Source organism: Homarus americanus, unplaced genomic scaffold, assembly GCF_018991925.1.
Source record: "Homarus americanus isolate GMGI-L3 unplaced genomic scaffold, GMGI_Hamer_2.0 scaffold44060, whole genome shotgun sequence".
Classification (NCBI taxonomy): Eukaryota; Metazoa; Arthropoda; class Malacostraca; order Decapoda; family Nephropidae; genus Homarus; species Homarus americanus.
The window spans coordinates 2332596-2357333 of record NW_024756871.1 but is presented as its reverse complement, the minus strand read 5'-3'; the positions used below and the strand labels follow the sequence as shown (position 1 = coordinate 2357333).

General features: G+C 40.4%; 1 protein-coding gene across 1 annotated transcript; it reads left to right on the top strand.

Annotated features, from left to right (window-relative positions):
* The first annotated feature begins 3260 nt into the window (after positions 1-3260).
* On the top strand, positions 3261-23187 carry LOC121856959. The gene is made up of 7 exons (XM_042352749.1): positions 3261-3362; positions 12845-12968; positions 14772-16352; positions 16994-17045; positions 20036-20264; positions 20466-20582; positions 20912-23187. Exons 1-7 carry the CDS (start codon positions 3261-3263, stop codon positions 21248-21250), a joined length of 2544 nt encoding a protein of 847 aa, XP_042208683.1. The 3' UTR covers positions 21251-23187.
* Positions 23188-24738: the final 1551 nt, after the last annotated feature.

Below are 24738 nucleotides of genomic sequence, written 5' to 3'. Positions count from 1 at the left end.
CTCTTTCTCCCTTTATGTTTCTCTCGGTGTTTCTCTCTCTCTTTCTCTCTTTATGTTTCTCTTGGTGTTTCTCTCTTTCTCTCTCTCTTTTTCTCTTTATGTCTCTCTCTCTCTTTCTCTCTCGGTGTTTCTCTCTCTCTTTCTCTCTCGTGTTTCTCTCTCTCTTTTATCTTGGCGTATGTAATGTAATTACCCCCCTCCCCCTTATATCAAATACTAAGAAGACAATTTTATGGACATTTTATCAACAGACACGTATATGTCACGTTCTATAAGGATCGTCGTCCGATTAAACCAAAAACTTAATTTATTTTTAAGGCAAATGATTTTTTTTCTTTTTATTGATATAACTTAACGGAAATTAATTCATATGTGGAGAAATTTACTCTATTTCTTTTTCTTTTTTTTTTTTTACGATCAAAGAGTAGACATATTATTTGGGAATTAGGTTAGGTTAGGTTAGGTTAGGTGAATAATGATGTTGTTCAATTACAGTTTGTATGATAATCTAAATGATCGTACCTATATAAATATTAGCTTGAATTTTAGATATAAAGGAATATAAAAATGATCGTTATTTAGCAGTTATCCTTAAAACACACACACACACACACACACACACACACACACACACACACACACACACACATACACACACACACACTCACCCTTGACCACCGGAGGATCAAGACCTATCAGGCGCGGGGCCCAGACAAAAGCCCCTAGGACAAAAGCCCTTACTAAAGGTGCAAAATAGGACATAAGCCTCCTGTTTTTATGTTAAAGAGAGGGTCATTAGAAATATTAAAAAATATGTAGATTTAAATTTGAAATTATTACAATTTAAATAATTAGAATATTATAACTCTTTTAATTTTGATATAAAACAGTGTTAATAAATAGAAAAAACCCGACATATTTTACCTTCATGTTCATTCTGAATTTACTGAGGTGACCCTCGGGCCCAGGGTGACCGGTAATAAAGCCACAGGAATAAAAGTCACATTTCCTTTAAACACCGCAGATACTAATTAAAGTAATTAAACAAATAGTATTTTAAGTCGCTTATTAACTGACAATACAAGACAATGAAACAAAAACATTTATGTCAGTCGCTTATTGGCAATATATAACATGTACACATTGAAAACAACATACATAATGGCATAGCATTATAAATACCCGAAACAAATCAGAGTTTATTAGAAACCTTTAAAACAGTCATTTATTGAAGTACTTACATGACACGTACATGTTGAAAACAACTTACATAATAGCATGGTATTACATGTATATTTAGAGTTGATGATTAATATTCCAACCGACGCCATGAAGAAAATGTGTTACAGTCTTGTGATCCTCCGTCGAGCAACACACAAGTTGCGAAGGCGTTCTTGTAGCTGCACATAGCGTCAACGAACTCTTCTTTGAGGGATGGTAGTGACCGACGAGGTTGAACAACTTACTATTCCACCCTTCACAGATGTTGTTGGTACGAGCATTGTTGTTCATGGTGGCGTCATGCACATTCCATAGGTGTGGGGCGAACATAGGTGAGGTGTGACGCATTCTCAGAGGCATCAGGGCATCACTGGGCATGGCTTTTTTTTGAGACTTTTTTCTGTGACTTTTTTCCTGTGACTTTTTATCTGTGACTTTTTTTCCTGTGACTTTTTCACCTGGATTCGGGCCCAGTGAGGTCACTGAATGTCAGGGGAGTAATTACCCCAGTAGACAAAACATACGTCACTGCAGATTTAATAAACATTCCTTGTATACTTCTTTATAACTATAACATAATTCCCGAAGGTTAGGTTAGGTTAGAGAAGTGTTCATAAACTGTAAAGAAATAAAATACTTAAAAAATTCTTACTATTTCTCCTGGGGACTTTTGTCCTTGGGGGGCTTTTGTCCTAGGGGCTTTTGTCCTAGGGGGCTTTTGTCCTTTGGGGCTTTTGTCCTAGGGTCTTTTGTCCTAGGGTCTTTTGTCCTACCGGGCTTTTGTTCTACACTCATCAGACGCCGCTCCTGCTGTGCAGCTGCCCCCCTTGGCCAATGCTGGCTCATTCCCCAAGTCCCTTTCCTCGACCCATCCTCACCACCGGGATATGAACATAATCAAAAGTGACAATTTCGTTTTGGAGAGAAGTGGGATCAGTGACGAAAACGGATGAGCAGTGTTTAATCCAGTGAATTCAGCACTAGACAGTACCAGTGAGAGCTGCGACCCACCAATGAGATAAGTACCCCTGGGAACCCTCCTCTGACCAGACGGTGCTAATCCGTCCACCCTGGGAACAACAGCAGGTCGACTTTACACCTGACTACAAGATAAAACCACCACCTAGCAGAGAGTGAGGTATTGTGAAACCACCCACACCCCTCGGTGTCTTCATGACCACGTGAGGTCCTTCATCTCAACACCCGAGGACCTTGTTACTGCACCACGTGGCATACATGACCTCACACAGTATGGCAACATACCAGCCCGGCCCATCAACTGCAAACTATAATAATTTGTATGTTCAATTCATGTTCCTTCTCCTTTTAGTAATGAAAGCTTTTGTTAAACGACCCACCCACCCCATGTCTTTGTATGTAATAAGTCATTTTTGTCTAATGTATATTTTCAGCCTTCGGGCTGCAGAACTTTTTCAATAAACCGTTAATTATTATTATTATTACACACACACCACAACAAGAGGTCTTAGATAACGGTTCTAGTTAGACCTAGAACACCACACTATAATTAACCAAGGTGCACTACAGAGGTAAGGTGGCACTTAACATTTAAAGTATGCAATTACAAATTACAAGAAGCTTCTCAATTCACTTAATTAACCTGTATATATGCTGCGAGTGTAACTTATATTTTCACTTCTGCATGATTTAATGTTATGTTTATGCTCTGTAATTTCATTCTGATTCAAATAATGTGGGTTTATTAAAACTCTGAAATTGATATCGGGTATAATGAATGTCTCTCTGTTTTCACCTATAATGTTTGGATCACCTAAAGATTAGATCCCCTCAGCTTATTTCAAGCACCTAAATATTAGCCACTTTAACGCGAAACTAATACACCAGGAACCAAACCAAACCTAATCCCCTTTCCCAGGTAGCATTAGGGTGTTTGATCATCAGGTTATGTAAAATGATGGGGGCTAATCTTCAGTTTATCCGAAGTTACTATTTTTGACAGCTACTAACAAGGCAACATACGTACGTGTGTGTGTTCAGGGAACAGGTCGTGGAGCTGGATGGCTGTGGAGGGGACCCAGGTGACAGTGTTCTCGATGCAAGAGGACCTATGGATGAGTTCTCGTGCTGACCCTATGATCCGCTATAACCTGTCCCAGAAGGTTAGTTTTTTGTGTTCTTTCACGTTTCATAACTTAACCCCACGTCTCATAACTTAATCCTGCATTTCATAACCTAATCCCACGTCTGCCAGTTAAGACATTGCTACATAGTAGTTAAGCTGTTAACCTCTCGTGTGATATATGATAAGTCAACAAAGATCATTATTTAGTACTATGTCCGCGTATGTTCATATTGATCTCTCTTTTCCTACAGTATTTTTTTCCTCAGTAATGTTATGAATACACGGCAATGTTCACCTATTGGTATGATCACAGTAACAGTTAATAATTTAGTTTAGACCAGTGCAGTGAATAAAGAGCCAGCCAGCGTGAACCATTGCCAGGTCAACACTGACAACAACATCGATTCAGGTGACGTCAGTGTGTAAGGATGAAATACTGAATTCTTTAGTGAGAGACAAGTTCCCACAAAGGTGAAAAAGTCTCTCTCTCTCTCTCTCTCTCTCTCTCTCTCTCTCTCTCTCTCTCTCTCTCTCTCTCTCTCTCTCTCTCTCTCCTGGCAGACAGAACCTAACCTGAGAGCTTGAGGGTAAAAGTTTATGGTTGTCCAGATATTCTTTGGCAGTACGACTCCTTTATCTACTCAGTGACTTTAAACAAAATACCGTTTTAACACTTGCACGCTTAGGAGTAACCTGTGATCTTGTCTCTATTAGCACTTAGGTCATCGCGTGTTGCTGAGTCTGTTGATCTGGGTATCTGTAGAGAGAAGTATGAGTTCCCATCCATATTTTATTTGACTTTGTAATGGATGAGAAGTGAACGAGATGGATCCAATGCATTTCAAAATGAACACTGTGACTCCTGTTGTCTCGGTAGGGTTGTCAAAATACCTCGTCTGTTGTGTCATATTGTCTCATACTAATTTGGAAAGATAGTTTTTGGAGTGATTTACACATGAGGCGTCGCCTGCAATCAAGCTGGACTTACACTGTACACTGAGGAACTTATGAGTCAATTGAGGGCGTCAACATTTGGAATAATCGGACCATATCTCTTGTTAAACTCGTCCTTATTTCATGAAAACCTAGAATTATCATCAATGGTCATCACGTTCATATGAAGGACACATCACGGACAGATACACACAAAGACGAGTGAGACTCCATACCCCACAAACTCATTCAGGAATATAATTACTTACATGAAATGTCAAAACTCTTATACCAAAAAATGGAGAGGAAAAAAAAGTTGTCAACACTTTAATGAGATGTTGGCACACTTCATCGTAGAGCCTCAGAGGGTGGGAGTAGGACATCAGGTCAGGTGAAGTTGTCAGCGCTAGGAAACAGCACTTTGCCTGAGGCCATCACTATAGTTCATGGGTCTTCTCTGCCAAACAATGTACTAAATGACTCGTTATTATCTCATCTATCATCTAATTCCACATTCCTTATCAGTAATATTCTGTTGATATATTAATTTTAACTTATTAATTTCGATAAGGTAATCAATGTTTAGATTGGTCTCTCCATGAATGTGTCGGGGGAGCTCCGTGTAGAGGGAGTAAGTCACGTACTAAATGGCTAGTGAGTCGCCTTTACTTAATGCAGGAGGCTCCATGGGTGGGTAGAGGAGGAGGGGACAACAAAACAATCATTGAAGTAGGAAAGATAAAAATGCGCAACAAGAGAAAAAAAAGAATGAAATTAGTTGACATTTTGATCGATAACTATGGTCTTTAAGGGCACAGTTTAGATCACACAGTAGACATCAACTTTCAGGGGTAAGATGGCCGAATTAGAAGCAGCTGATAGGCGAGGAGGACTTCAACTATAACACTGACTTTTACTGCAGTGAGTGAGATAATATTTTATTACCAAAACTAACATAATTAATTACCACTGGGGTCTTTTATCTCTCGACGGAAACCTGGGTAAAATACAAACATAGTGACGTGGTAATCATTCATCACATACCGAGTGAAGTCAGTCAGTCAGTCAGCTCCTGGTGTAAACAAACTTTCTCTTCCTCCACTCACCACCACAATTCTCACCTACTAATTAATACAGAAAACATTCAGATCACACAGCACGTTCTAGTGATCAGAATATTTTTGTTTTCCAATTTATGCAATTTACGAGATCGTGACGAAACTTAAGTGTGCATAGTGATCGACCGGTGGCTTGGCCTTCTTTTAGAACCTTGTACAGTGTACGATTAGAATTTCTGTTAGTTTTCATCTGTAATAAATAATGATCAATTTTTATGATGTGAAATTATAGACCAGAAAATTTATGTGTTAGTTTGGGGTTATAAAATGATCATTACGAAAGAAAAATGACTAAGTATTCTTGGTTCCTTTCACTCATTTCTGACAACGAAAAAAAAATATAACAGTGGAGAAGCTGCGAGACTTGCGATTGTAACCATAAACTCAGTGCGATAATACGACAGTGGGTAGGGCAGGTGGGAGTATGGGGAATTATTAGCCTGCGGCAGTACAGTAAAAAGTTATACGGATAGGAGAGGAATAAGCTGGGTCAATTTTAGCAGGAACAGCATTAGGCTAAGTGCCATAATAAACATAGGCTGTGTGGTATTATCACTAGGCTATATGTGACAAATGAGCTCTTACCACTCACAACAACGTTTTAGCTATAAGAGAATGTCCAGCTGAAGCTCTCTTGTACTTTGCTCTTAATATATATATATATACGTATACAGGCCAGTACCACGCATGACCAACCTAATGGTGTAACCGAGTGTTGGTGACAGAGGGGATTAAAATATAGTTATGTTAAGGACGTTAATTCCCAGGCAGCGTATGGTAGAACGAACCTTGAGGTAGTCAGGACTCCTCGTGCTAATAATGGATGTGACCAGTAATCAATACATACTTCCATGATGACGTTACGCGCTCACACAGTATTCACGAAGAGTGTTATTTGGGCGTGAGTCTGGAAAGTTTTTTTTTCGTGGAGGAACTTCAACAATTACTGCTTCATGGTACAGTTAGGTTCCGTTAGGTTCCATAGAGGTACATCAAGGTTAAGTTGTATGTAAGTTTATTTTTCCCGGAGCTCAACATAGAACAAATATCGTTTTGTAACATATAGATATAATATTGTGCATGCATATTGATGTATCTATAATTAAGAGATTATAAAAATGAACTGTTATATATGCTGGCGGAGGTCAGCTTCCTCAATAAGCTTAAAAGCTCCATCCTCTGGAAATGAGATATCTACTCTGAGAACCAAGATACTGTAGGTGGTGATTACCATAACATCCCCGAGACCTGGAGAGATGGCGCCTCCCCAGGTCCCCTATCCTAGGACACTCAACCAGCAAGTGGTTTAAGGTCAAGAGGATCAGGCAGTTAGGGGCTATCATGTCATCAGGTGGCTGTGTGTCAACCTAGAGTGGTCAATGCAAATCCCGGCCAAGGCAGTTTCTCACCTCCGTGGCATTAGGGGATATGTCCAGGGGCGTATCTCCACTGTAATCCTCCAGAACTAATTTGGGATCCACCAAACACGGCCAGGCATAACACATGGCTGTTCTAATCCTAGGACGTATATCCAGACATGGGAGTAGTTATAGCATAGGAGCTGGACGAGATGCAGAAGCCCTGGTCACTTTGTCCGCCTTCTCGTTACACAACATATTTTACACCTGTCGGTACCTAGCAGATACTGACCTGACGGCCACGTCTCTGTGTACATAAGAACATAGAACATAAGGAGTCTGCAATAGGCCGGTTGGCCTGTGCATGGCAGCTCCTGTTGAGAGTTATTACCACTCTCTATCATACATGAATCTATCTAGCCTCCTTTTGAAACTTTCCAGAGTTCCCGCACTTACTACAAAGTTGCTAAGCTTGTTCCACTTGTCCACCACCCTATTTGTGAACCAGTTTCTTCCTATCTCCCTCCTAAACCTAAACTTATCCAACTTAAATCCGTTGCTCCGAGTCCTATCCTGCTCGGATATTATAAGAACTATATCTATATCCCCTTTATTGATTCCTTTCACCCACTTAAATACTTCTATCATATCTCCCCGCACTCTTCGTCTTTCTAGGGAATGCAAGTTAAGTTTCTTTAACCTATCCTGATATGGAAGGTTTCTAAGTCCCGGAATCATTTTTGTCATTCTTCGCTGCACCGACTCTAGTGAATTTATATCCATTCTATAATAGGGGCACCAGAACTGAACCGCATAATCGAGGTGCGGCCTGACTAGCGCAAGATATAGTTGCAATAAGACCTCTGCACTCTTGTTACTTACACTTCTAGATATAAAACCCAATACTCTGTTTGCCTTATTTCGAACATTAACGCACTGTTTTCTAGGCCGTAGGTCCGGGCTTACAAGTACCCCTAGGTCTCTTTCACAAGTCGACTTCTCTAGGTTGATGTTGTTAAGGCTGTATACATTATAAGTATTTGTTCTTCCAATATTAAGTACGCTGCACTTGCTGGTGTTGAATTTCATTTGCCATTTTTCAGACCACCCCTGCAGTTTATTTAGATCCTCCTGTAATGCATTAGCATCCTGCCCTGAATTAATTTGCCGCCCAATTTTGGTGTCATCCGCAAACTTGCTTATGTCACTGCTGATCCCAGTATCTAGATCGTTTATGTAGATTATGAACAAGAGTGGGCCTAGTACTGACCCCTGGGGAACCCCACTGGTTACACGGCCCCTTTCAGATTTAACACCATCTACGCTGACCCTCTGCGTTCTATCGGTGAGCCATGATTTTATCCAATTTAAAACTGTGTAAGGAAGAGCCATTCCAGCATCTCAATTGCCAAAGGGTTGAGAACGTTAAAATAGTTTAGAGCTTGAAGGGCACTTCATAAGTAATAATCACCATCAAGGCCAGAAGAATTGCTGACAATTCAGCAGTAAAAATTAAAACGACATAAGGTAACATGTCACTTCGGGTAAGAGCTTGAAAGAATACGCCAGTCTGAACCCCAGCATCAGACTTGGAGCTACCAGTAAAGATAAGACCCGATTCCACGTGCTGGGATGCTTGTTCTAGAATCTGAAGCAACATCTGTTACCAACAATTAGCTTTTGCGTCAGTAAAGTGTCGACAGAAGTGTACCTCAGGGAGAGGTGCGCTTCAAAAAGTAGAACTATTTAAGTCTCAAGTAACTACATAGTCGATGGAGTCTGTTATTGTGTTGGTTACTTCAGGTTGTTCACACGGAATGTAGTTTGCTTCGCGTGGCTTTTCGGGCGCGTCTTTACATATAGATCAGAGGCTCAGACTCAATGTTAAAACCTCATCAATGCGTCGTAGCGTTGCCCATAACACCATCTAGCGACGAGTCCATTACCATCCCGTATAATAAGACCAACAATGAATTCACCATCCACCTGGGAACTGCTGGCCAATTGTCGATAGTCTCACTGACCAAAAGGTTGTGTTGATCAACGGTTTCTCCACACGCTTCACTATAAGAGCGGGTGATAATCTGAAATCAACCACCAGAATGGACTTCCCATCCTTGTTGCGGTGGCCTTATTAATTCTCGAGTCTACGTTCTTGTAATAAATTCATTTTCAACGATTTCCTTCAAACTGCCATGCTTTTGTTGGCAACTAAAATGCCCTGACCCTACTTTACCCTCCGCTACCCTACCATACCCTACCCTATTCTCATGGTAGGGAAGTGACATCCATTCCCACAGTGGTATCTAAGACTCCTTACCTATAAACATCACAACCATTACGTCACTCACTAATTCCCTAATGACTCCAAACCAGGAACTACATTCACTACTTGTTATTAACTAATGTATAATGTTAGATTAGGTACACGAACGTTTATGAAGATTTAATTATCTATTCTGTCAGCTCTTCTTTTTAACATTGGACCGACACTCAGACATAATGCTCCAAGATAATAACGTCTGGATTCATCAGCAAATATTTTCACATTAATCCTTTAAAAGTCACCCAACTTTTATACCAAATCATTTACTAATATTATTTTTCATATCAGAATCTGTGAACTAAGAGAAGATATTAAAAAAAAGAAGTTAAAAACAGCAAGTGGAAAACAGCGGCCGTAAAGTAACTGACAGGTTGGTAGAATGAATTGAGTACAGGTTGACACTGACTGGAGAGCTGTATAAAGTAAATAATTAATAATAGTGAGCCTATACCGTTATAGTTCCGCATATATCGGCAAACAATTTAGGTAATTTTAAGGATAATAAAAAGAGGAAATACTGTACATATAAACTGATATATCACGTTCACGCTATAACCACATAGGATGCTATTTGTCCACTGGTGACTGATGACAGCTGATGTAAAAGACCCAGAAAGACAGAGAATTGTCGTATCTTTGTGGAGTCGCAGAAACAAATCTTTATTATGTGAGCACTGAACTTACACATAATTCAACTTGGCTTATTTGTATTCTCAGTCAATCAGTGGATGTCTTTAAAAACCCTGCCAGATTTTGCTCTTGTAAAGAACTAACAAATATTTCCTGGTTGGGGTTACATTAGGAAAAAAATCGAATCAACTTTCATTCTTGGATTGGTTGCTGTAATTCATGTAAAAGATAAATTATGAAGAAAATCCACGCGCAAGAAAGAATAAGTGTCAAGTTCTTCCTTTATGTTAGTACAGTACAGTTCCAGCAACCAAGGTGGGATTATGAGTCTCGTAGACCTTGGCATAGTGCCTCGTGTACCCAGGCATAATGCAGTAGTAAACACAAGAGGGGACGCCACAGTCGTGTTTACAATATGAATGTAAAAACACGTTAAGTCAACTTTTTTTTTATTTATACTCTACAATGAAAGTAACACCAGGTCGAGTAAACACAACGTGACACAATATTCGTTAATTTTTGTGAAGACATACCAGACTAACACCTATAGGGAGAGCCACGCCAACACGGTTCAAGCTGAGGTTTATAAAATGGTGCCTGGTTACAATACTCTGGAAATAACGTAAAAATTAAGTTTACTCACTAAAAATATATTTACCTGGTGGTGATATACAAATACGAGGATAACATAAGCGAGCAGCTAACTGTAGAATATTTTAAACGTTTTTTTTCTCTCTCTCTTAGGCGGCTGAGAGCGCTATTTTATATAAAGGAAGATGGCGTAATTAAAGATCACCTAACAAAATACTTTTTTGGCAGAATAATTTTATACGAAATTTAACACTTGTGCTTAAAGAGAAAAATCACGTACCCAAAAGTTATGATGATACAGGATGAGAAAGAATATATATTACGACAGGTGGACAGGGTAATGTTTGGTGCAATGACGTAAAAGTTCCACCAGTACAGCTCGTCGTCTCCTGTTCTCCAACTGAATCTGATAAATACCGTTTTCTTACACTCTTAGCTGTGACTATCTACCTTTTCCATCACATATTACTAAATTATATACTACCAATCGTCCCTCGTTACCACTTTTGACTGCTTTTACTCCACAATAGACCCAGGGAGTGTAATCTAAACACAGGACTTCAGTTTAGTATCGTTTCTCGCTACTATATATTCACAAGCACATATTCACAACTCTTAACCTTACTCACGCTCCCAGTATATATATACAGTATTCCTCAAAAAAAATTCACATTACTGTACTCATTACAACACTGCTGAAGAATAAAGATACAAACGACAGAAATAACGTGTCTGGTAAATTCAGTTCCAGGCGACGCTATCACCTTCGAATTTACTATTGCTCATAAAGTGTAGTGGATCCCCGGGCTCTCGTCATCGTCTCATCAATCATCCCGATGACAAATAAGAAAGCCAGTATATTATGAGAGCTTCAGATAACGCAGTACAAAATGACAATGAATAATGCACCTGACACACACACACACACACACACACACACACACACACACACACACACACACACACACACACACACACACACACACTAAGTCGATCCTACACGATATTGACATTATGATAACTAGACCCCGGTGTTGATAACATAAATGTCTCAACACGAATATCAACAATAAAAGTGACATTCAACAGCCAAGAATGGCATCATAGCATACTGGCCTGATCAATACCTCATTAATACGAGACTAGGAGATAAGTTAAAATGCACCTTAAACCTTCAACTCAAGACAGGTAATAAATTAAAACCTGATTTATTGCAGTAACCAAGTGAGTCATAGTTCACTCTCTGAGGTTATGGGAAGATGATATTATGATGTACTGTTGCACCGTTAACGACTAGTGCTTTAAAGTGTGTAATATTTGATAACTCTGGTACATACACTAGTCTTCCCAGTGGTGCCATTAACCCACCTACACTACCCCTTCTCTCACTGTCACCACTAACACCCTTCTCCCACTGTCACCACTAACACCCTTCTCCCACTGTCACCACTAACACCCTTCTCCCACTGTCACCACTAACACCCTTCTCTCACTGTCACCACTAACACCCTTCTCTCACTACCATCTCTTCTCACTGTCACCACTAACACCTCTTCTCTCACTGTCACCACTAACACCCTTTCTCCCACTGTCACCACTAACACCTTCTCTCACTGTCACGAACACCCTTCTCCCACTGTCACCACTAAACACCTTCTCCCACTGTCACCACTAACACCCTTCTCCCACTGTCACTCTGAATTAACACCTCCTTCACTGTCACCACTCAACACCCTTCTCCCAATTGTCACCACTGCCAACACCCTTCACTGTCACCACTAAACACTTTCTCTCACTGTCACCACTAACACCCTTCTCACTGTCACCACTAACACCCCCACTGTCACCACTAACACCCTTCTTCTCCCACTGTCACCACTCAACACCCTTCTCCACTGCTCACTACCCTCTCCACTGTCACCACTAACACCCTTTCTCCCCACTGTCACCACTAAACACCTTCTCTCACTGTCACCACTAACACCCTCTCACTGTCACCACTAACACCCTTCTCCCACTGTCACCACTCACACCCTTCTCTCCCACTGTCACCACCACCCTTCTCCCACTGTCACCACTAACACCCTTTCTCACTGTCACCACTAACACTCTTCTCCCACTGTCACCATTTCAACACCCTTTCTCCCACTGTCACCATCTTAACACTTTCTCTCACTGTCACCACTAACACTTCTCTCACTGTCACCACTTTCAACACCCTTCTCACTGTCACCACTAACACCCTTCTCCCACTGTCACCACTAACACCCTTCTCCCACTGTCACCACTAACACCCTTCTCCCACTGTCACCACTAACACCCTTCTCCCACTGTCACCACTAACACCCTTCTCCCACTGTCACCACTAACACCCTTCTCCCACTGTCACCACTAACACCCTTCTCCCACTGTCACCACTAACACCCTTCTCCCACTGTCACCACTAACACCCTTCTCCCACTGTCACCACTAACACCCTTCTCCCACTGTCACCACTAACACCCTTCTCCCGCTGTCACCACTAACACCCTTCTCCCACTGTCACCACTAACACCACCACCAGGGCGTGGATGAGCCAGCGTGGGATGTCAGCCTCTGCTACTGGGTGAAGCCTGTGTCTCTTGCCTCCTTTGAGGTACACGTGTCCTTAGCAGAGTCCAGCATCAACACTGATGCTCTCGCTATCTGTGAGTATTTGTGAGTAATGTACTTGTGAGTCATGTGAGTAATGTTAGTATTTGTGAGTAATGTATTTGTGAGTTATGTGAGTTATGTTAGTATTTGTGAGTAATGTGAATATTTGTGAGTAATGTGAATATTTGAGAGTAATGCGAGTATTTGTGAGTATCTTACTGTTTATGAGTAATGTGAGTATTTGTGAGTAAAGTGAGCATTTGTGAGTATCTGTGAGTATTTGTGAGTATCTGTGAGTAATGTGAGTATTTGTGAGTAATGTGAGTAATGCGAATATTTGTGAGTAATATGAGTATTTATGAATTATGTTAGTATTTATGAGTAATGTGAGTATTGTATTTGTGAGTATTTGTGAGTAATGTTAGTATTTGTGAGTAATGTGAATATTTGTGAGTAATGCAAGTATTTGTATCTTAGTATTTATGAGTAATGTGAGTATTTGTGAGTAAAAGTGAGCATTTGTGAGTATCTGTGAGTATTTGTGAGTATCTGTGAGTAATGTGAGTATTTGAGTAATGTAAGTAATGCGAATATTTGTGAGTAATGTGAGTATTTGTGAGTTATGTTAGTATTTGTGAGTAATGTGAATAATTGTGAGTAATGTATTTGTGAGTAATGTATTTGTGAGTAATGTGATTATTATTGAGTAATGTGAATATTTGTGAGTAATGTGAGCATATGCGAATGACGTGAGTAATGTGAGCATATGCGAATGACGTGAGTAATGTGAGTGTTTGTAAGTAATATAAGTAATGTGAGTAATGTGGATATTCATTTATGAGTACTGTGAATGTTTATGAGTAATGGTAGTATTTGTGAGTACTGTAAATATTTATGAGTTATGTGAGTATTTGTGAGTTATGTGAGTATTTGTGAGTAATGCGAGTATTTGTGAATATTGTGAGTATTTGTGAGTAATGTGATTATTTGTGAGTAATGTGAGTATTTGTGAGTAATGTGTGTATTTGTGAGTAATGTGATTATTTGTGAGTAATGTGAATATTTGCGAGTAATGTGATTATTTGTGAGTAATGTGCTTATTTGTGAGTAATGTAATTATTTGTGAGTAATGCGATTATTTGTGAGTAATGTGAGTATTTGTGAGTAATGTGAATATTTGTAAATAATGTGAGTATTTGTGAGTAATTGTAAGCAATGTGAGTATTTGTGAGCAATGTGAGTATTTGTGAATAATGTGAATATTTTTGAGTAATGTATTTCTGAATAGAGTGAACATTTATTTTGTAAAGTGAGTATTTGTGAGTAATTTGAGTACTTTGTTAGTGAGTAATGTATTTCTGAATAGAGTGAACATTTATTTTGTAAAGTGAGTATTTGTGAGTAATTTGAGTACTTTGTTAGTGAGTATTTATGCTCTGTTAGACTCATTGAATTCTGTTATTTCATTACCTAAAGTCCACACTAACGTGGCCAGTAGACCCCGCCCTTCTTCTACAGTAATAGCTGATTGGTTCATAGAAAATTCAAACTAAATGTGTTCACAATTGGTAAGCAGACCTGTTATTATCTAAAATAATGTTAAATACGTGGATTATCAAAATGCAAATAATTTCAAGGCATTAGCACTTCAGAGAGGATGTTAGAATTTTTTAAATCTTTATTATAAAAGGTCGATATAAATGCGGGCTTACCCCTGTACACGTATATACGCGCAGTCCGGGGGGGGGGGGAGAAACGCTCAGGGGAAGCAATCAGCTACTTGCAGCTATAGACGAGGAGCGTGGCTTACGGGCCAGCTTAGCGTGGAAATGCTATAATTATTTTCTTGTTCTCAGATCGAAGGGAAGAGAAGGTTTCATTCTTCCACAACGGGAAGTATCAGTTCATGTTCCCAAACTTCACCACGGAGTTGGGTCTTCACCAGTGGGCTCACTATTGCCATATCTTCTCCTCCGGGAATTACCAGGGGTATGTGGGGGGTGAGGTGAGAGCTGATGGACACTTAGACACGCCCACCGTCCCCTTGTCTCTCAACAGCTCCTTAGTCCTCGGCCAAGAACAAGACATTGTCGGGGGAGGGTTTGATAAGACGCAAATTCTTCGGGGTCAGTTGGCACAAGCGAATATCTGGAATAGAAGTCTGAGCAAAGAGGAGGTTCAGCTTCTGGCATCCTGTAACGAGGTAGCTTATGGCAACATCTTCTCCAGTGAGATGGATGACGTGGAGCTCGTCGACGTAACGAAACATATGATTGATTCTAAAAGTCTCTGCAAGAAAACAGATGAATATGTCATATTTCCCGAAATGCGCAACCTGGCTGAATCGATGCTGATGTGCCACAGGGTTGGATATCATATTTATGCACCGGAAACGCATGACGCAAATATAGAACTTCATGCGATTTCACGCAGGTTTTCAGATCCATGCCACTCAAATTATCACTTGTGGGTGGGGCTGACAGACGAGGCTAATGAGGACGTGTGGCGTAAGATATCAGATAACACGACAGTTAAGAATCTTTCATTTGCCTTTGACCAACCTAACGGGAAGCGAGAAGAGAACTGCATCTTCATGTCACTCATAGACGGGCTGTGGAGTGACACACAGTGCAACAGAAATTGGAAATCATGTGTTCCGTGTTCTAAAAACGTAAATCGACCGCTCCGTCTTCGAGGTCTCTGCATGGCGAAAGAAAGCGAGACAATGTACGAGGTGCTGGGGTACAGGGCCGACAAGCCATACTTCCACGGCTACTATGGTATGATGATCTTCAGAACGGATGGCGGCAGTTGGGAAATGTTTGATACCGAGACTAATGAAACTGTCGCGGCTGTGTCACTTGTTCATCGAGACGACTATCCAATGGGCCGCCATGAGTGGACCCTGAACAGCTCCATCTGCAGCCACCCAAAGGGCACCACTATTGAACTCGGACTGTCACCCTGCTATGATACAGAGTTCATGTGCTCAAATGGTGATTGCATCAACAAAACACTGCGATGCAACACCAGGGACGACTGCAGTGATCTCTCTGATGAATATGGCTGTACGCTTCTGCACGTACCAGAAGGTTATCGAGCAGAACGACCACCGGAAAATCAAGTTGTGGAACAGGCAATTGAGTTGGTGACCAAAATTGAAATTCTCCGGTTTGTTAAAATTAGCGATGTTAACCGAGTCGTTAGTTTAGAACTGACTGTGGATATAAGATGGGAAGATCCTAGGCTGAAGTACCTCAATTTAAAGAATATTTTCGAGTGGAACAAACTCACTAACCAGGAGAAGGAGAAAGTGTGGAAGCCTAAGCTGGAGTTTCCCAATGTTTACGACGGTAATGTAAGGATGTTGAAGGAAGACGTCTACCTGGACAAGACGGGAGAAGCCATGGAACCTGATTTAAACGACGTTAACATGAGTGAGTTTATTAAAATACTTATACACAATTATCAGTACATATCAAGAGTCAAAATAACACATATATTTTCCCAGTAGTTCTTGTGAAGGCAAATGATTCACTTCGAGTTAGTTGCCTGAAACAGTTTTAATACGTTACCCACAACTGAGTTAATACATTTGTAAGGAAAAAGCAAATCGAAGACAGTGAACCTGGATTGTCTGACGGATACATGAAGATACAATTTACAGTTGCTTATTGTTTGTTCTGTTTAAGACTGTCACGAATGAGCAACTGTACAGGCGAGTATTTCGTCCTCTGGTATAGTACTTTGACTGACTGAAGCATCCCCCTGTCAGTGATCGTACCCATTATTAGGCGCATCACGTCAGTCCCATCCAACACTCAGGACTGATGGCTAAGTGGCCATCACCTGGGAAGATCAAGTTCCCCCCAAATACAAGGTTCGAGTCCTGACAAGGGAATGAGTGAGTGTGTGAGTGAGCGAGCGAGCGAGAGACTGAGTGAGTGGAGACAGTTTATACTCGTACGTGTTGAAATGATTCCCCAACCAGCATGGCGCATTTTGGTTTTCCTATTTACTGTATAGTGTGTGTGTGTGTGTGTGTCCTCAAGAGATAATTAACGCCACTTACTTACAGACATCGTGTACGCTGGGAGTTCCGCCACTCTTATACAACAACAGCACTACAGGTGAGTTAATTACAGTGTTACAGGTACAGTTGTGTTGGTGAGTTAGTTACAGTTTTACAGGTACAGTTGTGTTGGTGAGTTAGTTACAGTGTTACAGGTACAGTTGTGTTGGTGAGTTAGTTACAGTGTTACAGGTACAGTTGTGTTGGTGAGTTAGTTACAGTGTTACAGGTACAGTTGTGTTGGTGAGTTAGTTACAGTGTTACAGGTACAGTTGTGTTGGTGAGTTAGTTACAGTTTTACAGGTACAGTTGTGTTGGTGAGTTAGTTACAGTGTTACAGGTACAGTTGTGTTGGTGAGTTAGTTACAGTGTTACAGGTACAGTTGTGATGGTGAGTTAGTTACAGTGTTACAGGTACAGTTGTGATGGTGAGTTAGTTACAGTGTTACAGGTACAGTTGTGTTGGTGAGTTAGTTACAGTGTTACAGGTACAATTATAGAGGTAGACTCATAAAGTTTTCATTAGATTCCATTAAAACATAACCCCAGAAAGTCTCAGAATTTCCCCACACAAAAGCCTCACACCTCCTCACACTCTCCTTAAGTCAGCTGTCAGCCTCGTTAATAATGCCTAAGACGACGAAATCCTAATTAGTTCTTTATGGTCGTGTTGGGAAGTGATTACGAGATGATAGTGGGGGAGTAGTCGTTCATTGTCTGGTCAGCTCCAAGAACACGATGATTGTCAGGGTAGAGGTACAGAACGAGTGAATCAGGTAGTGTACACCGTTCACCCTTCCCCGGTCGCCAAGGTGGTACGTGAAGCTCTCCCCTGAAGATATGAGTTCCCAAAGGGGGTAGCTTAGTGGTTACTCCGTTTATTTGTTTGCTTTCATCTTTCTTGTTTACTTCTTGTCCAAGCGATATTTCGGGTATGTTTTTTTTTTTTAGCTCCAGTAGAAAGATAAAATTTGGACATGTTCTTTGGAAAAAACAAACACTGAATAGGCCTATAGCACTACTTGTATTTAGTAGATATGTGTACTCCACACATTATCACATACAAAACCTGACGATGAGGGTAAAAGAATGTTAGTGCTGACATATACGCCCGAAGTCTTAATCACCCTCTTCCCTGTTCCACGAAGAACCCGCAGGGAGGAGTAGTTCCTTCCAGCGGTAGTTTTAATCGCTCGAACTTTTTCCCCTCCATGCGAGGCTCTTAAAGCTCGGGTTGGTAAGCCTGTCCACCTTCGCTGATGCATTGTGGGTTGTCTTACTCGCGTGGTTGGTATACCGGAGGACCACCAACTACTCACCTGAACCACTAAGGACAAGCCCTATAACTCCCAGAGAACAGGAGTTTTTTGTACCGTTAATCGGCGAGGAAACAATATTACAAGATAAAGACAGATGTGTTAAGATAGTGTCACAAAAGAAGGAAACTTGGATGTCAAAACATCCAAGTTCAACGCCGAGGGATATAGACCTCAGCGATCTGAACTAGAAAGATGAAGATCTGGGAGCATCTTAAAATAAAGTAAGCTCAACAATTGTTGTTAAGTAGGTTACGTTAAATAGGGTGCAAATGACTACACTTCTGAGACAAGCAAACTCCTCATTCTGATTAGAAGTTCGCAGTTTTTTACTGGTTGTTACACAGGTAACTCAAACATTAAATAACAAAGGTAATGGGGTTAGCCTTCAATTCCTGCCGCCTGCACGGGGTATGGTATGATTATTGCATTGATTGCCTAACAAAGTTTACAAGATGAGATGACACCAGCAACTGGACGAGCTTGCACTTGGCACAAGTCTCTTGAAAATTTTATAATATTGACCGTAAAAAAATTAAAAAAAAAACACAGGTTTATAAAATTACCATTATGATTTTCTTTGTTCATTAATACCATTTACTTAAATATCCAATAAAACAAACAAAACAATAACGAAGAGGGTAACGAAGATCAGCTACTTGCCACATTTTCAAATACCCTGTAGGGGTATCGAAATATTAATGTTGTCTAGCACTCAGGATGTAAGGAAACTCTAATGTGGTTTTCTTGTATAATATAAGTTATATGATAAACAGTCTGGTGCTGGAGGTGCCGTGTGGTGAGGAGCTGGTCAGTAGAGACGTTCGGTGAGTAGCTTGTTGAAGGAGGTAGATGTGCAGGAGCTTCGTTAGAGAAGATGTTGCCTGTTGCTGGCCTCCTGGTTGAATGAATGCTGGACAGCTAGGAGCTTGCTGGAGGAGGTGTTGCGTGTTCAGGAAGATGGGCAGAATGAGAGTTGGTTGGTGAGGAAGCTCAGAGAAGAACAGCTGGTGGGTCGCCATGCTCGCTGGCGGGAGCGAGGGCCGCCAGGCAAGCGAGGAGAAGAGAAGGGAGCCAGGCAGCGACGGAGGAGGAGGTGTTGCTTGTTCAAGAAGAATGGTCAGACTGAATCTCAATGGAGAGACAGAGCTTATATACACCCAGCAGCAGCCGCCAGTCCTCTATGAGTCATGTTGGGAAAACCCGAGAAGTAGCCGGTGACTAGTTCCGTTGCTAAGATAAGGTAACATCTGGGGACAGCTCTCGCTTGGTTGCTAGGCAACGGCACGTTGGAATGTGGTGGCAGGTGGTGACGCCGCTACGCAGTTGTAGGCAGTTGTAGGGGGTTGTAGGGGAGACGTCCACTACAACCCATCTTATTAGTTCGTTTTTCGGCCGCCCCTCTCCGTCGAGCGCTGCAGTGCGGGGCCCTTCAGGTTTAAAACTATGGTTGTCGACATGACGACCCCTGTCAACGGTGGTTGATGATTAAAACTCCGGGCGTTAGACTCTCCACAACCATAATAAATGACATTCAGTCAATTTGACCAAGGACAGCTGACAAAGCTTGTTTCAAGTAGAGGCATTATGCCAGCAGCATCTGTTCTTAGGGCCAGGCGGTCACTTATCCAAGTACTAACCAGACTCAACGTTGCTTAACTTCGCTGATAGGACAAGAAGCGGTTGACGACATGGTTGACAAATATTAATATAAATAAAACTCATCTTGCAGCGGAAGTTTCGCGTGCACTTTCAACGTGTTCTACTACCCGTTCGATACCCAGCGATGTTCCGTCCTCGTGCAGTTGTCTTCACTCAGGCAGGAGGTGGTGAGTTTTGTGACGGAGAAGGCGAGTGTCGTGTACCTGGAGGACAAACAACTACCCTCCTACACGGTCGTCAACTACCGCGCCACAGCCACACACCGAGGCAGCAACGCCACCAAGTACAGTGTCCTCATGGTATGCCTAACTACCCCTGGCTATCGTATTTTCCTTGGCTCATATAAACAAAACACAAGATTCTCGCACTGCAGATAATTATCATCGATAAGGTCTAAAAGTAATTAGCCTTTATGGGATGTTGGATTGACTTTAACATATACTCTTTGTCTCTCGGGAAGTGATTGTGGAACACTGTGAAAGTTGCCCAATGTTATGCAGGTTGAGTTTGAGCTGGCCAGACGATGGACTGTGATCGTGATGAGCGTGTACCTCCCCACCGCAATGCTCATGGTCATCGGTTACTCCACCCTCTTCGTTAAGGTCTCTCTCCTTCAGGTAAACTAACACATAAGGTTATATTAGTTTGATAGATCTATATTGAATTGCTCGACGGTATAATTCCTTATTAAGATCTGTATGTGTCGTGTGCTTATGACTTTCCATCATTAAGATAGATTAAAAAAAAAAAACTTCACATACATTTCAAACACAAAGTAAATTAATTCGAAACCAGGTGAACCTCCCACCAGTAAACTTTGCTTAATATTACAATTCATTAAAAAAAATCGATACTTCATTGTCTTTTCCCATCAACAGTGAAACTAAACGTAAACATCCTGTTGTTCAGATGGTATTGTGTTATAGTATATGAACGTGTCCCACAGGTGAGGCTGATCGTCAGTTTAACAACACTGCTGGTGCTGTACACACTCTTCAACAACACCTCAGACGCCCTCCCACCCACAGCTTACATCAAAATGATCGACGTCTGGTTCTTCTTCTGCATCTTCCTCCTGTTCTTCGTCATTATCTCCCACGTCGTCGTCGAACATCTAGAGACTCGGGACCACATCATCAAGGTCAACCCATTCACTCGAGCCAAGATCACAACACCGAGTAGTCTACCAGATCGTGTTCTCATAATCCTCCGTCTTTACGTCGTTCCTGTGTCAGTTGTCATATTTAGTGCTGTCTACTGGAGTCTATTCTTCAACTACAAATAAGATGCTTGTATACCCTCAAAACAACAACTGTCTCGTGTTTTTGCCACATGCGTAAACTCCCAAAGGACTTCACGCCAAGAAGTAATTTACACAACACATCAACAGGGTGCACCATTTAAGAGGCAACCCAAACTTGTTACCATTCACAAACATTTCCTGTATCTCGATTTTTTGTTGTTTACCATCCGGTGTATTGTTGTTCTATATGGCAATTAACTCTCAGGATAACCTGTAGTTACACCATTCTCTCACCCCCTTACTGCTATAACTCAACTGAAGTCGAACCTATAATGTTTTTGTTTTGTTTTTAATTACTATCATGGAAAAGGTTAGGCGAGTCCATTACACGGAACTAGGGGAGGATATGTCTTCTGGTTTCGTATTTGTAATTTATGATTGCTGTTTGGGTTGGATTTTATGTGGTACACCCTGTATATAAATCTGTCTTCACTTGTATTCGTATTCCTTTGTAAATAAATCAATTATGAGCGTAACAAATTTCTAAACAGGTGTACTAAAATACCTTCCAATACAGGTGTAAAGAACTTGAGAAAAATGGTCTCATTTTGGCGTAGTTTTTGTTATATTTAGATTTCTGCTTTTTTTTTTTGGTTTCCCTGTCCAATATGAAAGATGAAACACATGCATAGATAAATAATAATAAAAATATCAAAGTAACTTTCATCCATTTCTTTAGTTACTCAGTGTGTGTGTGTGTGTGTGTGTGTGTGTGTGTGTGTGTGTGTGTGTGTGTGTGTGTGTGTGTTTCTGGATCAAACAAGATAATAGATGTGTCAAAACGTAAACAAAACGATAGTGAGTTAAACCCCTTGAGGACGATAGTGTAAATTTATCATCCTCAAAATTTTTAACTATTACTTTTTAATTAAATAAACTATCGTCCCTAAAACTATTCAATTATTACCCCGTTAAACCAAAATCCACAGAGGGTTTAGCCATCGTCATCAAAAGGTTTAAACCCAACATCAAAAGGTTTTAACCCATCGTCATCAAAAGGTTAACTCATTACTCTTCATCCTAAAATAGTTTTAAAATTATCCTCTACATAAAACACGTACACTAACCCATGCAAATAAAACAAAAAACACGAACCTTCATAAAACACTAACCCACGTACATTAAACACGTACCGGATACACTTAAATATATAAAGTAATAAATAAAGAAACATAAGGACCTAGGAGTCTCAGGTATCCGACACTCTCATATGGTACGGCTATATCAACAAGCAGATGTATTTGAATATAAAATACTGTTATGTCACATCTTTAATATATGAACTGTATAAGATATAGACATCAAGGAAGATTGTATTAATTCCTCCTCTTCTTTCTTACGAGATATAATGAGATTTAAATTTTCTAAACCACAAATACAACGATAAGTTAATACTAAAACTCTCTAAGTCACAAATTAATCGATGATGTATGTAATATTAAGATACTAAAAGACTTGATCGATAAGTTATTTAATAAACACTAAAAATCACAAATTAACAAAGAATTTATCTAATAACTTATAAATTCAGTCACAAATAAATCGAGTGTGTTGTGTGATACTCCCTGACCAAGACAACCTATAGTGTTTAACCCAAGACACATGCTAACCAGTGGACAGGGAGTGTGAGGCGACTACCCAGACGCTTGTGTTGACCCTTTCTTTGACTGGCTAAGAATCTAGATACACTAATGATATTTAATATTCGAAGCTTAGAGAGTAATTTTGATCTTCATTACCAATAGCGGACCTGAGGAGAGGAGATTATTCTTTTAATTGCAACATAGCATTCGCTCTCTTAATAATATATATTGGAGCTATAAGACAACTCGGTATATCACCAAGGAATGAAAGAAAATATTCATGTGAGGTGCACCATAATGGGAGATGTACAGTCACCCAAAAAAGTCCTGTCGCGAACCATGAACCTCGAGATTCAGACTCTTGAATCCGAAGTATTTATGGACAGAATACTGTATCAGTGTCTACTGCTTCGGGTTCACGAGTCTGAATCGTGGTTCGTGACAGGACTTTTTTGGGTGACTGTACCTTCAGAATGGTCTCACCTTTCCACACAACCTTTTCCTCTTGTACCACCTGCCTTACTGACTTATGTACCGTACCTGTGGTCAGTAATATGGCTGCATCAGTACTCGCGGCCCACCAGTAATACAAAAAATGGGCGCGTTAAGAGACCTAGAGTGAACAAAGGACATTACTCATGTACAGTAGTCATATCCACGTGTTCCTACTTGTTCACAACTATCTTCTGGCTGTAAGTTACATTCCGTTACTCCATTCATCCAGTTCATTTTTGGTCTCCTGTTTGCTCTCTTTTTCTTTACTTTAATCAAACAAATAATATTATTCCCTTACTGCACTTAAATTTTCTCAGATGTTTCCTCCAGTTACATCTCTCAATCTGTTGTGTTTGTGACGTCACGCACTACCAACACGAGAGGACACAACTACCAGCTCGCCAAGTTATCATGCAGAACGAACATAAGGAAATACTTCACACAGAGGCTGGTAGACCGATGGAGTGGTTTATCAGCCCAAGCTGTGGACTCAAGAACAGTGCCTCTAGTGGGTGGCCACTAAGTACTAAGTGCTGAAAGCATCTCACTGTCTGCACATTGTCCTCACTCAAGAATCGAACAAGTCTTAAGTGAAGTAGATCTGACCACTAGTTATTGGACTTGGTAAAATAAATGTATCTATCTCGCTTATCGTGTTTTCTTCTTTCCTTGTGGTTATCAGCATATACCTAGATCACGCGCACCTACAGTGATTTACTTGCATATATATATATATATATATATATATATATATATATATATATATATATATATATATATATATATATATATATATATATATATATACTTGATAAAATCACACGGGAAAATGGAAACAACGGAGCACCTTAGCTTTCGTCTTTATTCAAGACATCTTCAGAGGCAACTGTTGCCTCTGAAGATGTCTTGAATAAAGACGAAAGCTAAGGTGCTCCGTTGTTTCCATTTTCCCGTGTGATTTTATCAAGATTTATCTTATCCACGTTTTATTGTGGATTTACATGATATATATACTGTATATAGAGCCTCACCTCGGGGTTTATCCTTAAGTTCAAATTAATTGGCGACACCTGAGAACAAGATGACAAATAGTAGATATTTATACAACACATACAGGTGCTTGTTGAGGAAGATTACTGCGACTGGCGGTGTCTAGAACAATATCAGTAATGTAATTAGCCGGTCTAATTAAGTCATGAATACATTCACATCTCTCAAGTTTATCAATCTTGAATTTCCAATCTCAGGTTAATTAGTACAATAAATTGCCTGTGTTTAACCAACATTATCAAGTATTAATTCTGAACAGGTGAACATGACACTCTAATTAACTGTAATTGAGAAAATTAATATTAATGAAAGTGTTGAGTCAGTAACTACTGACCGCAAGCA

What these genes read in the sequence shown, in the direction of transcription:
- LOC121856959 (XM_042352749.1), top strand. Translation starts at nt 3,261, where the DNA reads ATGGCTGTGGAGGGGACCCAGGTGACAGTGTTCTCGATGCAAGAGGAC. An exon ending in GCTATAACCTGTCCCAGAAG is followed by an intron (nt 3,363 to 12,844) that starts GTTAGTTTTTTG and finishes CACCACCACCAG; the next exon opens with GGCGTGGATGAGCCAGCGTG. An exon ending in TTAAGGTCTCTCTCCTTCAG is followed by an intron (nt 20,583 to 20,911) that starts GTAAACTAACAC and finishes CGTGTCCCACAG; the next exon opens with GTGAGGCTGATCGTCAGTTT.